The following is a 14,208-nucleotide window of genomic DNA, read 5'->3' as shown; positions in this document are numbered from 1 at the left end:
GGACGACGCTCCGCTGCGCCTTCCGCTTCATCCGAAACTGCTCTCACAGGGTCCTTTTTGCCACCCCAATTTACAGTCGCTGCATTTGACGGCGTGGCGGTTTTTAGGGCCCGCGGGTTCTCTTCCAAAGTCTTTCTCACCATGCTTAGGGCTCGTAAGCCCTCCTCAGCAAAAATTTACCATCGTACTTGGCGGTCTTATTTTCGCTGGAGTGAAGCTGGTGTGTCTCCTGTGACTTTCTCGGTTCCCCGCCTTCTCTCCTTTTGCAGTCGGGTTTGGAACTGGGGTTGTCTCTCAGTTCCCTTAAGGGTTAGGTTTCGGCCTTTTCTTTTCCAGCATCCTCTGGCTTCTAATTCTCATGTCCGGACCTTTCTTCAAGGAGTGGCGCATGCTGTCCCTCCTTACCGGTCACCCTCTCCCCCTTGGGACTTGAATCTGGTTCTGAGTGCCCTCCAGGGAGCCCCTTAGAGAGATGTCTCTGCGCCTCCTTTCTTGAAAGGTGGTGTTTCTTGTTGCTATCACCTCCATCCGGAGGGTGTCTGAATTGGCGGCTCTCTTCTGCCGTTCTCTGTTCTGGTGGTCCACCAGGACAAGGTTGTTTTCCGGCCAGATCCTTCCTTTTTTGCCTAAGGTGGTTTTGGCTTTTCATCTCAATGAGGACGTTGTCCTCCTGTCTTTTTGTCCCGCTCCTTCTCATCCTAAGGAGCATTTACTCCACAAACTGGATGTGGTTCTGGCAGTTAGGTCCTATCTCTCTATTACTTCTTCGTTTCGTCAGTGTGATTCCTTTTTCGTCCTCACGGAAGGTCGTCGTAAGTGACAACCTGCTTCCAATATGTATGGGGAGAAAAAAAGAGACCAGAGAGGGCGCCTCGTGTGATACCGTTGGGTGGTTGAGGGAAAAGGAAGGGAAGTAGGTGCGGGGCTTGCAGGCCCCTTAGGTAGTAACTGCTCACCTTAGAGCAAGTATTAAACTTGCATATCAACCCAATGCACGGGTTACAAAATAGCCGGAACCGCTGCTGAGCCTGAGGTAACAGGTGAGGTAAAAACCATCTCCTGGAGAGAGTAGGTGATCATAAAAGAGCAAAAAAGACCTCGCAAATGGCGCTGCTGGTTCCGTGGAGATGTAGGAATAAACCAAAATCCAACGTGGAATATTGTAAAAGCTTGTGGATTTTATTGCAAATGAATAAAACCAATAAAAGCAATAAAAGAGCGATACAAGTTAAGATTACGCGTTTCGGGGGAGCCACCCCCTTCTTCAGACCTGCTTCCAAGGCCACCATTTCTCGGTGGATTCGGTCTGCCTTTTCGGAAGCCTATCGCTGTAAGGGGAAGATTCCTCCTTTCAGGGTTGTGGCTCATTCTACCCGTTCTGTTGGGGCATCCTGGGCTCTCCAGAACTAAGCCTCGGCCTCGCAGTTTTGCTAGGCGGCTACCTGGTCGTCTTTGCACACTTTCTCAAGGTTCTACAGGGTTCATACCTTCGCATCGGCTGATGCTAGTCTGGGCTGTAAAGTGTTGCAGGCGGCAGTGGAACGGCCGTCTGCCTGACTGCTTATCTGCCCACCCAAGGGACAGCTTTGGTAAGTCCCACGGTCTTTGTCCACCAATGGAGCCGATAGAGAAAAGGAGATTTTTTAACACTTACCGTAAAATCTCTTTCTCGAAGGATCCATTGGGGGACACAGCTCCCACCCTTTTTTGGGGGTTTTTCTTCGGTTCTCTGTCCGAGGGTGTGTTCAGTTGTATTTTTTCTTCTGGTTCTCGGACAGTTTGGGTCGTCTTTGACCTGCCGGTCTTCTCCTATTGCTCTGGAACTAAAACTGATTAGCTCAGGGCCTGGAGGCGGGTATATCCTGCTGGGAGGAGCTGACTTTTTTTTATTACCATAGTGTCACACCTCCTAGAGACAGCAGCATACACCCACGGTCTTTGTCTCCCAATGGAAAAAGGGATTTTACAGTAAGTGTTAAAAAATCTCCTTCTCTTTCGGCTCCATTGGGGCACACAGACCGTGGGACACAGATGTCAGCAGAGAGCAATGTGGTCATGATGTCAGCAGAGAGTACTGTGTTCCAAAAAGAAGAAAATTTCCTCTGTAGTATTCAGAAGCTAATAAGTACTGGAAGGATTAAGATTTTTTAATAGAAGTAATTTACAAATCTGTTAAACTTTCTGGCACCAGTTGATTTAAAAATAAAACGTTTTCCACCAGAGTACCCCTTTAAGGTATTCAATATTTGCAAAGAGTTGAAACACCATTGGGCTTTTGTTTGGCTTACTAAAATATGTGGTGCTCACTGATTAAAATACAGTGGTCCCTCAACATACGATGGTAATTCGTTCCAAACGACCCATCGTTTGTCGAATCCATCGTATGTTGAGGGATCCGTGCAATGTAAAGTATAGGAAGTTATACTCACCTGTCCCCGCCGCTCCGGACCGCGTCCTCACGGCTCCCGATGCTGTCGCGCTGCTCCGGTGTCTTCTTCGGGATCCTCTGGCTTCTTCCGCATCTTCTGCAGGGTCCGGGCCTCACTTTCTGGTGACGTTATTACGCTGCTGCGCCAGCACGGCGTGCGTAGTGACGTAATAACGACGCCGGAAAGCGAGACCCGGACCCTGCAGAAGATGCCGGAGGATCGTGATGTGGACCCGGAGCAGCAGGGATAGGTAAGCGAACCTGTCCGGAATGCTTATACTGCTATCGGACAGCAGCTTAAGCATTTTGCGCTGTCGGATAGCAGTTAATGCGTTGGCCCGACATATAAAAGCATCGTATGTCGATGCTGACATCGACATACGATGGCCTCAGAGGCCATCGTATGTCGATTTTATCATATGTCGGGGCCATCGCATGTCGGGGGGTTACTGTATATGTATCAGCTTGTTTGCTGCATCAGTGCAACATATTATCAAACACAAAAAGCAGAATTTACGTTTTACATATAGATTGGGAGTAAAGGGAGTACCCCTTTAAATAGCTAATGTAATCAGAGAAGGTCCCCAGAAGTAGCTGCATATTTCCAGTGCACCTTTTAGACACAATAACAGGTATATTGTGATTGCCTTTTGCTATCTCTAGCAGTTACATTTAGAAGGTGCTGGTGATGCTGATGTCGGGGAAATACTTTTGATGGAAGTAAATTGAGGTCTATAGTATATATGTTGCCGTGTCATCAACAATGCCTTTTGGCCACTGTAGCGGACATTGTTTTGTGGTCTTTAACACTAGGCTGTTAATGATGAGTGGGCTTTTTCCCGCATCCTCATTTTCAGAAGAGTGAGATGAGAAGTTTTATCATGAAGTATACCTTTGTCATGATATATACTTTGTATGTCTTGTATGCTGATCGTCAGTGATGCATAGCAAGTTAGAATTTCAGATAGCTTTTTTGTGTATGTATTGAAACATTCATTCATGTTGGTAGGTATATCAAATGGTATACCTTTTTGTTTTGTGTAGTGTTGATGTATTTTATAAATACCGTACTTACTTGTACTTCTGAAACTATTCACACGCTAAAAGGCCAAACAGAAAAAAAACACAAAAGTGCCTAAATGTATATATCTTTTGTATCTTTTTTTTCCAATCTAGGGGAGCTAGATTTTGACAGGAGTTACATTTATGCTGAGATCTTACAGTTTAACATGCCCCTTGTGATAGTGGTATCACTCCAGATCATTGATATTACTGCTCTCCTGTCCTAAGCTCCCCTCCTGTCTCTCTTGTGTTGCACCTTACAGAAATATTTCAATGTTTCCTATCAGCCCGCGAGGTGGCACGCAGTCGAGAACGGGACAGAATGAGTATTTGCTCAGCTGGGACAACTGGCCCAGGTGCTAGAGAGGAGGAACCCCAGCAGCAGTTGGTGCAGGAAAGAAGGGACAGTGGGCAGCTAGCAGAAGGCCAGGACCTGTATACCGCAGCTTGTAATTCTGTCATCCACCGCTGTGGCTTCCTTCTTCTTGGAATCAGTCCTGTAATTGATCACCTGGAAACACCAACAGAGGATGGACAGCAGCAAGTATCATCTGTGACTACCCATGAAGCTACAGCAGCTATGACAAGGTAGCAGTTTGGAATGTGAACTGTGATGTTTTATAGAGGCCTGATCATTTTTTTTATTCATAGATGGCAAGAGAAAAACTGTACCATTTAACATTCATCTGTCAGTTGTAACATTATATTATGCCTAATATGCTGCCAAAACAGCTCTCATTCATGAGGGGATTTACGATTGGATATACACAAACTTTTTTGGGATATTTTAAAGAAAAAAAAAATCTTTGCTCAAAGCTAATTTGTACAAATACATGGGAGAGCTGTGGCGCCCCGCATTACACATTGAATGGGGCCAAAAGCCTTGCACTGGATATCATGTAGTGGTGCCCGGTTACTGTAGCTCAGCTCCCTTTTTAGCTTTTACAAGAATCGGTGCCTCAGCAAATCAGTATGGCTAGCCTTTACTCCCTTAGAGCATTAAGAAGCCTTGGGCACCCTTGAACCTCTAACTTTTTTAATGGTGGCCTTTCCTTATACCTCTCTTGGGACTACAACCACTACATATAAGGAACACCCCACATGACAGGCTGTTTTGGAGATCCTCTGACCCAGTCCTCTACTTATCACAATTTGTGCACTATCACAGATACTTATTCTTTCAAATTTTACCTGCAGCCAACATCAACTTCACCTTGTTTCTTAATATATTCCGAATCTTGACAGATGTCTTTGTAACTAGATAATTGGTGTTTCTCACTCCACTGATCGGTGTGTACTAGCTTAGAGTTAACAGAATGTATTGCAGTATGTAGTAACTGAAAGTTAACAGTATGTTTTGCAGTATTTAAGTGTTGCAGTTGGATAGCATGTTTACTATAATCTTATGCCTACATTTTCAGGAGTGAAAGTTTAACAGCAGAGAGAAGATCTGTCCATTCACATCCCAGCTACAGACTTATTAAATCTAGAAGCGAGTCTGACCTTTCCCAGCCTGAATCTGATGAGGAGGGATATGCCATGGTGATTTTTTATTTATTAATTTATTTATTTTTTAAGGGGGGGGGGGGGGGGTGTTAAAATATATAATATGTAATGAGCTCATACCAAAAACAAATAAAAAATGGGAAGAATACTATGAACCAGTAAAACAGTATGATTTGGAGTTTTACTCTTTCTATATTAAGTTGGTAGAAAATTAACTTTTTCTGTACTTTTCTGTTTTCTAACTTTTTTTCTTTTTTTGACATCCCGTTACTAATTTTGAGGTAGTATTATTTATTTTTTTACTCCTAATCCAAACTCTTCTAAATTGTTTATTACAGAGTGGAAGACAGAACACAGACTCGGATCTTGCGTCCCATAGAAAACGTGGTGAGATATTTCCAGCTTTGTTAAAGAAGCCATCGTTTTCTGTTTTCCACGTTACCTGTATTTTTATTGGCATATATAGTATAGAATGGCTAAACACATTAGGCCAGTGTATTAAATGTTATAATATTCTGTACCTGTTAAAAATGGCATCAACACTACCTGGTAGATACATCAGAATACAATTGCTGTTGTCTGCGTTCAAACACATCTATGACTGCCTATGCGCAGCCAGGCAAACTAGGAAAGTCAAACATTTACTGAATTGAGAGTAGTTTTAGATTAATTTCTAAACACTTCAGATACATATTCACAAATGCATACTGTATGTCAGATGATATAAATTTGTAGAGAATTATATTATTGCATACAAGGGAAAGTACAATGATTCCTTTTTGAGGTGAACACACAAAATTGTAGGTAAATGCATAACAAATTGTGGAACTGAAAATGCGCCACAGGATATCTGTTTGGAGGGTTTGGATTTAATCTCTTGAAGATGTTTTATTATATACTGTACACTTCTGCTGTCATGGACACTAGTTTGCCACATTTCTGTCACTCCATAAGAAATTAACTGGGGTAAGCCGGACTTCCTTTCCCTTTCCTCTCTGTTTCCCTTATAAAAACATGTCGTTTTCATTGATGATACCGGGCCCTTAGTCCACTTGTCCCCCCTTGGCTTGTTGAGCCCCCGGAAAAAGAAGATCGCCAAGCAAGTACTTAACGGCATGTTCTCCTTTTTATCCTCGTCTTTTTGGCTTCCTTCAAGCTAGCTCTTGCCTTTCATATTTAAGTTTTGATTTATTCATTGTATGAACTCACTGTGCTTTGGCCTGCAAAAAAGGGAGCTTTCATTATATCATCCGCTTCGTAAGCACATGCTTTGAAAGCAATTGTGCTGAGCAGGGAGTGAAAAAAATAGCACCATGTTGTATAAGGATGATGAGTATGTACATTTAGGTGTTGTCACATCATGGCTTGAAAGAAGACAAATATTTTATTTGATACCTAAATTGTTTTAAAATGCTCTTTCTACCATTATCTTCTATGATTGGTTTCATTTCAGAAACCCGACTTTCTATAAATGAATTTAACAACAGACATACTCAGTATCATTATACTTAATCAAGCATTAATACCAGGCCAGTTCTGCATCTTCAGGCCTCCCTGAGTTTTAATCTCCATTTTTCTGCAGTGTCCCCATCTGAGCATCCTGCAAATGATTCTTGGGCCCGGCTGAAGCACAATCGAGATTGGCTGTACGGCTTATCTTGTGGCTTTGAGACAGATGCAGAACATAGCAAAGCTCTTGGTGTGCATACACTGATCGACAATGCTCTCAGCTTTGTAAGTGGAGATGTAGGAAGTTCTCCAGGGTTTAAAGAGCCAGAAGAAGGAATGTCCAGCTCTCCCCAGGCATGCATAATTGCAATGGAACAGCAGCAGCTCCGTGCGGAGGTATAGTAATAGTTTTATTTTCTACAGACCTCATTTTGTTGTGTTTACAGAAGAATTTCCTCACATTCCATTAAAATGTTTTATCGTCAAATAGAAATGTTTTTGTTATAGTTTATGATTATAAAAGGCATTTGCTGACCTACTAAATGCAAATGTATTTTTCTTGTTCATGTTAATTTATTTGTTTAGTGCTTCTTTCATGGTAAATAAGTTATGTGTATTGCTAGGCACTATTGGGTATAGAAATGTCAAGATGTCTTGAGGTGCTTGGAACATTTAGCTTCATATATACTAGGGGCGGAAGGTATTAAACTGTAAAAATGGAAGTATTGCAAGGACAGTATTTGAGCAAAACGGTGTAATGTCAGCAAGGTATATTGTTTCCCTCTAGTTGCGCTTGGAGGCCTTGCACCAGATCCTTGTTCTGCTGTCTGGAATGGAGGAGAAGGGAAATACGCAAACTATAGGTGGTCGCCAGTCACTCACTACCTTTCAGTCCTCCTCTTTGCTTACCTCTGTAAGGCTGCAGTTTCTTGCAGGGTGTTTTGGATTAGGAACTGTTGGTCATACTGGCACTAAAGGCGAAAGTGTCCACCTTCATCATTACCAGGTAAATGACCTATTCTTTTTACATAATAAATCTCTAAAGAAGTATAAACAGTAAGGGTTTTTTGCTTGTGTAAATAATAAAGTTGTGTATAACAACTTAGCAAATTGTACCTCTCTAAACTAAACTAAAGTCTGTAGGCTAGCAAAGGTTTACATTCTGTGTTCTCTCAGCCAGGAATGCCAACCTTCTTGCCAAATGCCACAATTTTTTGCTTTCAGTCTCCTTCTTCGGGGTCCGTGTACTCCGGGTGATGGAGGACAATCCGGCATGTCGGTTTTTCGGCAGTCGGGCCATTTTCGGCTTATGTGTGGATGTGGTTTCCTTCCCGCTGTTCAGGTGCTGTTATCCTCTCAGAATGTTTGCGCTGTGCTCTGGGACAGTGGTATTTGGAGCCTATAGTTGTTTGGTTTTGGTCTTTGATCTTCTGCACCGTGCCTCTCAGGAGACTTTTTTCGTCTCTTCCTCTTTTCCAACAGTTTCTGGTATTCACCTTGACTGTGCTTACCTTCGAGATTTTTTGTACTCACCGTAAAATCTCTTTCTTGTAGCCTTCATTGGGGAACACAGCACCCACCCATTTCTTCATTTCTTGTCCAGATCATCTTTTCCGGCTCTGGTGTTTTTTTTATTTTTTATCCGGGATTCCTTTCCAGGGTCCTTCGGACAAATCTCTTTGTTGGCTTCTCTGACTGCTTTGTGACAAAACTGATAACCTCACTTCCAGTGGGCGGGTATATCCTGCCAGGGAGGAGCCGACTTTTTTTTCCTAGTGTCAGCGCCTCCTAGTGGCAAAAGCATATACCGATCAGTATCTGTGTCCCCCAACGAAGGCTACGATTTTACGGTGAGCACAAAAAAATCCTTTTTTGAGCTGCAATTCACGTTTCAAACTGCTTTAAGGACAAGGAGACACATGGTACCTTTCATATACATGTCTGTGTTTCCTCTACATAGTAAAATGCTTTTATTTTCTGGTGTCAAGTGAAAAACGCTCTAAAGCCCCTGCTTGATTGACAGTTTTGACATCTTGTTCCTCTGCAATGCAGAGATGTGATATTTGGAAACAGGGCTCATGTTCCAGCAGACTGTAAAGTAATACAAATGGGAGGGGAAACAAGGAGGTTTTCCAGCCCTTAGCATTTCAGAAGCTTGGAAATGCCTCTTTAATTCTTGACACCACAGTATAAAGGCATTTTTCTATCTTATGGAAGCACATAAAGATATATAAAAGGCACCATGTGTCACTTTGCTCTAGCAGCTATCTAACAGTATCAGCAGTTTGAAACATGAATTGCAGTTGACAGTTTCCCTTTAAACTCTTGAGGATGAAGGGGGAGTACCTGTACACCCCTGTCCGCCCCCCCCCCCCCTTTATGACATGCACTCATAGCTGTGATGTCCGGCATTATCCACGGGTGCCGGCGGCAGATAGCTGCCGGGACCTGTGGATAATGCCGGACATCACCGATCTGAAACTATATATGTCTTAAAGGGGTATTCCAGGCCAAAATTGTTTTTATTTTTTTATTTATATATATATATATATATATATATATATATATACATACATACATACATACATACATACATACATACATACATACATACATACTCCGGAAAGTTAAACAGATTTGTAAATTACTTCTATTAAAAAATCTTAATCCTTCCAATAGTTATTAGCTTCTGAATTTGAGTTGCTGTTTTCTGTCTAACTGCTTTCTGATGGCTCGCGTCCCGGGAGCTGTCCTGCTCCTATGGGGATATTCTCCCATCATGCACAGCTCCCGGGAAGTGACATCATCATTGAGCAGTTAGACAGAAAATTTCAGAAGCTAATAACTATTGGAAGGATTAAGATTTTTTTAATAGAAGTAATTTACAAATCTGTTTAATTTTCCGGAGCCAGTTGATATATATAAAAAAGTTTTTTCCTGGAATACCCCTTTAACTATAAAAATGTAATGTTACTTTAACCACAGGGTCAATGGCGTATACATAAAAAAAAAAAAAAAAAAAAAAAAAAAAAACAAAGTCCAGAGTTGCGTGTTTTTGGTCACTTTGTATACCCTAAAAAAATGTATAAAAAGTGATCAAAAAGTCCCATCAAAACAGAACTGGTACTGATAAAACTATTTTACCGATCACAGCGCAACAAATAAGCCCTCATACAGCCCCTTATACGGAAAAATAAAAAAGTTAAAGGGGTCGGAAGAGGACATTTTTAAACATGCTAATTTTTGTACAAAACGTTTTCATTTTTTTAAAAGAAGTAAAACAAAATCAAACCTATAAGTAGGGTAAGGTATCATTTTTACTGAAAAGTGCACTGTGTGGAAATGAGAGCCCCCAAAAGTTATTAATAGAAGTAATTTACAAATCTTTTTAACTTTCTGGAGCCAGTTGATTTATAAAAAAAAAGTTTTTTCCTGGAATACCCCTTTAAAGGGGTATTCCGCCCCTAGACATCTTATCCCCTATCCAAAGGAAAGGGGATAAGATGTCAGATCGCCGCGGTCCCGCTGCTGGGGACCCCCGGGATTTCGCTCTGTGCGTAATGGCGGGCGATACGGGGGACGGAGCAGCGTGACGTCATGGTGCCGCCCCTCGTGACATCACGGCCCGTCCCCTTAATACAAGTCTATTGGAGGGGGCGTGACGACCGCCACGCCCCCTCCCATAGACTTGTATTGAAAGGGGCGGGCCGTGACATCACAAGGGACGGAGCCGTGATGTAACGATGCTCCGGCCCCTGTACCGCCCATCATTACGTGCAGAGCGAACTCGCTCTGTGCTGTAATGATAGCGCGGTGCCGCAGCGGGGATCCCAGGGGTCCCCAGCAGCGGGACCGCGGCGATCTGACATCTTATCCCCTATCCTTTGGATAGGGGATAAGATGTCTAGGGGAGGAATACCCCTTTAAGGATAATCTAAACTTTCCATCTGAGGATCTGTATACATTGGCTCAATCCTGATAAACTTAAAGGGGTATTCCAGGCAAAAACTTTTTTTAAATATCAACTGGCTACGGAAAGTTAAACAGATTTGTAAATTACTTCTATTAAAAAATCTTAATCCTTTCAATAGTTATTAGCTTCTGAAGTTTTCTGTCTAACTGCTCAATGATGATGTCACGTCTCGGGAGCTGTGCATGATGGGAGAATATCCCCATAGGAACTGCACAGCTCCCGGGACGCGAGTCATCAGAAAGCAGTTAGACAGAAAAAAACAACTCCACTTCTGAAGCTAATAACTATTTCAAGGATTAAGATTTTTTAATCCAAGTAATTTACAAATCTGTTTAACTTTCCGGAGCCAGTTGATATATAAAAAAAAGTTTTGGCCTGGAATACCCCTTTAAGAGCCATCTTCATTAATCCCTCGACTTCTGATCATTGCATTCTTTTCTTTACTGTATAATATAGCAGATATTATATCAAGTCTCAACCGCTTTGACAAAGAACCCCTCCTTATACAGACTATATCCCCTGTGACTTTTTAGTTCCATATGTATTATACATATTGGCTATCATAAGACCATTCCACTATAAGACCACTTTTCAATGCACTTTGAGCGATTGCCTGAAATAAGTTTTACTATAAATATAATTTAAATATATACATATTAGTGTGTTACCTTAGCACAAATTCCAGTAAGTTTTTCCAATGACAAATTGCAACATAGACCAGATGAATCATACGAACAGCACAATATATTAAGAAATATTCAATATATGGCCTGCATATTATTTATGTTGTATAATCGGTTTATTTTACTCAGGATGGAATAAGGGCTTCAAAAAGGGGCATACAGATCGAGATCCAGAAAGCTGTTCACAAAATCTATCAGCAGCTTTCTGCTACTCTAGACCGGGCTCTGCAGACAAACAAACACCACGTGGGTAAGTTATTTCCGTGCCCTTCTTTAGGACTGATTGAAAAGTGCATCCCATTATTTATATTTTTTTATAATAAGGTGAAAAAATAAAAGTAAATTAACCGTTGCCATTTATAAGTTCTTGTGTACTTGATATCAAGCAGACATCCTGACTTGAAATTGTAGGAAATGAAACTCAAAGCTTTCTGTACCTAAAGCCAGAAAATGATGTTTATATGCCTATATGTTATGGTCTGTAACAGTCTGTTGGGCAACACAACTCCATTATTGAAATGCTTACATGTGCCAGATTTAGGTAGATGCCTCCTTTTTAAAGCCAAATCAAATATACATAAGATATTGCCACTCCTCTAGAAGTGTATGCATAATATGCTCAAATTTTAGATTCCATTTTACAATGTTATCTGTGCTCTTATGTTACTTCAATCATATAGCATATAGGAGCGTTTTAGGCTAGGACCTTCAGGCTGAGTAAGAAATTGCATCTCTGAAGGCCACTTAAAGATGGCGGTTTCCTGAGTGTTTTGTTGAGATGTTCTACCATGGATGCTAGTCTTTGGGGTCAGTCCTAGTAGAGCTGCCACATTCACTTTACTAGGACCAAACATAACATGCAAGCATAACATAAGTTAAAGGGGAATTCCAGTGCTTAACAACTTATCCCCTATCCACAGGCTAGGGGATAAGTGTCTGATTGCGGTGGTCCGACCACTGCAAACCCAGTTGTCTCTGTGTACCGCGCATGGAGCAGTGTCGTGTCGGACACCTCACTGAGCAGTGGCTGACACGCCCCCTCCATACATCTCTATGGGAGAGACAGAGATACAGCACTCGTGCATCTCCAGCTCTCCCATAGAGATGCATGAGGAGGACGTGTCAACTGCCACTTAGTGCGGTCAGACACTTATCCCCTATCCTGCGGATAGGGGATAAGTTGTTAAGTACCAGAGTTTCCTTAACACTTTCTTAAGTGACCGAAGTAGATTCAGCTTTGTACTCAGCCTAAAGAAGGTTCAAGCCCAAAATGTTCCTAAATGATTAAATTGATGTAACGTAAGAGCACGGCTAAGTGCATACACTTTAACTGGAGGGCGATTTCTTTTTGATGTCTGTATGTTACGGTGACATGGCGGCAGCTAATTCACATTTTCAGTAAACTGTTGCTGGTTATAAATTTTTATCTGTGTAGCTATGGTATCCTTCTAAGCTAATATTTCTTGTTTCAGAAGCCCAGCAACGCCTCCTGTTGGTAACCGTCTTTGCCCTTAGTGTCCGTTATCAGCCAGTGGATGTTTCTCTTGCAATTTCCACTGGCTTACTTAGTGTTCTGTCCCAACTCTGTGGCACAGAGACTATGCTTGGGCAACCTCTCCAGCTACTGCCCAAATCAGGAGTGTCTCAACTGAGCACTGCCCTTAAAGTAGCTAGCACTAGGCTGCTCCAAATCCTTGCCATCACTACAGGGTAAGTATGTTTAAGTTATTGCTTTTTAACATTTGTTTAAAAATTTTGTTTTCTCTTGAGCGCTTCATTGGGGGACAAATGACCATGGGTATATGCTGTTTGCTACTAGGAGGCTGACACTAGGCAAAACACATAAGAAAGTTGGCCCCTCCCGGCAGGATATACCCGCCTCCTAGCTCTGAGCAACTCAGTTTTAGCTTAGTGTCAGCAGGAGGCAGACACAGGTCTGGAGCTCTCCAGACCTGGTCTTATTTCTTTTGTTTTTTTCCTAGTTTCAAACTTATTTCCTCCACTTCCACTTCTTCCCATGGTCGATAGGAAGCTCAGGGCGTCTCAGTGATTTTGGTAGCCCCGGACTGGCCTCGTCGCGTGTTATCACCTAGCAACATATATCCCCTCTGTACAGCACAGGCATTTGATGTCTACCCATTACCACACCCACTGAATTAACTGGAGGTTGAAGAAACACTGTTGAGCATATGCACCATTGCCCCAGTTCTCAAACACTTATGACCTATCATGTGAATAAGTGATACATGTTGATTTTGGGAAAATTCCTGTAATGATAATAAAATGAATGCTGACCTCACCTTAGTACATCTTAAAAAAAAAAAAAAAAAGAAATCCGGAAGTCTTTTACCTGACACCTGCCATTTACAATAGGCTGGCATTTCCTGATTTGTAGAGATGACTTCTCAGTTTGTGCTGTATAGAAGCAGGGCCAGCATCATGTTTTAGAAAAATGTGTGGACACATCACATATTCCTCCTGCTCCCTACACAGTGCATACAATGCACCAGTCAAAGTCTCTTTTACGTCTCTCTAATAGAAGTTGATTTTTTTTTTTGTTACTAGATTCCTGATGTAAAATAAATCTCTGAAACTGCTGATTAGGCAAAATATTTTACATAATCGTGTAAAAAAATTTAATAAAAAATATATGAACGCTTTAAAAATAAACAAATATTAAATGCTTTATGATATATTTTTGGATCCTACCAATCTTGAGATTGCATTTCCATTATAATGTTTGAAAGATTGCTCAATGCGTTTTCTTCTTTCCCGCATACATTTTTGAAGAGTGTGCATAGGCATCCTCTTTATTCCCAGGATCACTTGTGTACTGACATGTTTTGTGGTGCTTTACGTGAAGCATAATTTTGTAGTATAGGCAATAACTTTAAGCTACTTTTAGAATGTACAGTGGGTATAAAAAGTGTACACATCCCTCTTAAAATGCCAAGTTCTTGTTATGTTAAAGAATGAGACAAAGGTAAATAATGTCAAAACTTTTTCCACCTTTTAATGTGTTGTGTTCAGAATAAGCCATCACATTTAAACTTGTGTGCAATAGAAATTTAAAGTGAATTTGATCACAAAAAAGTTCAGCTGTTCTA

General features: G+C 41.5%; 1 protein-coding gene across 9 annotated transcripts in view; it reads left to right on the top strand.

Annotated features, from left to right (window-relative positions):
* Nucleotides 1-14,208, top strand: part of HERC1 (HECT and RLD domain containing E3 ubiquitin protein ligase family member 1) — a 192,823-nt gene that overhangs the window by 74,544 nt on the left and 104,071 nt on the right. For 8 of the 9 annotated variants that reach the window (XM_056572873.1, XM_056572870.1, XM_056572875.1 and 5 more), the window contains 7 exons: nucleotides 3,754-4,078; nucleotides 4,912-5,032; nucleotides 5,335-5,383; nucleotides 6,579-6,841; nucleotides 7,233-7,451; nucleotides 11,231-11,351; nucleotides 12,574-12,811. In XM_056572873.1, coding sequence (XP_056428848.1) covers nucleotides 3,754-4,078; nucleotides 4,912-5,032; nucleotides 5,335-5,383; nucleotides 6,579-6,841; nucleotides 7,233-7,451; nucleotides 11,231-11,351; nucleotides 12,574-12,811 — 1,336 coding nt within the window. The remainder of the gene's footprint in view (nucleotides 1-3,753; nucleotides 4,079-4,911; nucleotides 5,033-5,334; nucleotides 5,384-6,578; nucleotides 6,842-7,232; nucleotides 7,452-11,230; nucleotides 11,352-12,573; nucleotides 12,812-14,208) is intronic. The other variant, XM_056572876.1, reaches the window with a different exon arrangement.

The sequence above is a fragment of the Hyla sarda genome, chromosome 4, assembly GCF_029499605.1.
Source record: "Hyla sarda isolate aHylSar1 chromosome 4, aHylSar1.hap1, whole genome shotgun sequence".
Lineage (NCBI taxonomy): Eukaryota > Metazoa > Chordata > Amphibia > Anura > Hylidae > Hyla > Hyla sarda.
Note: the sequence above shows the minus strand (reverse complement) of the source record. Positions and strands in the feature narration are given on the sequence as shown.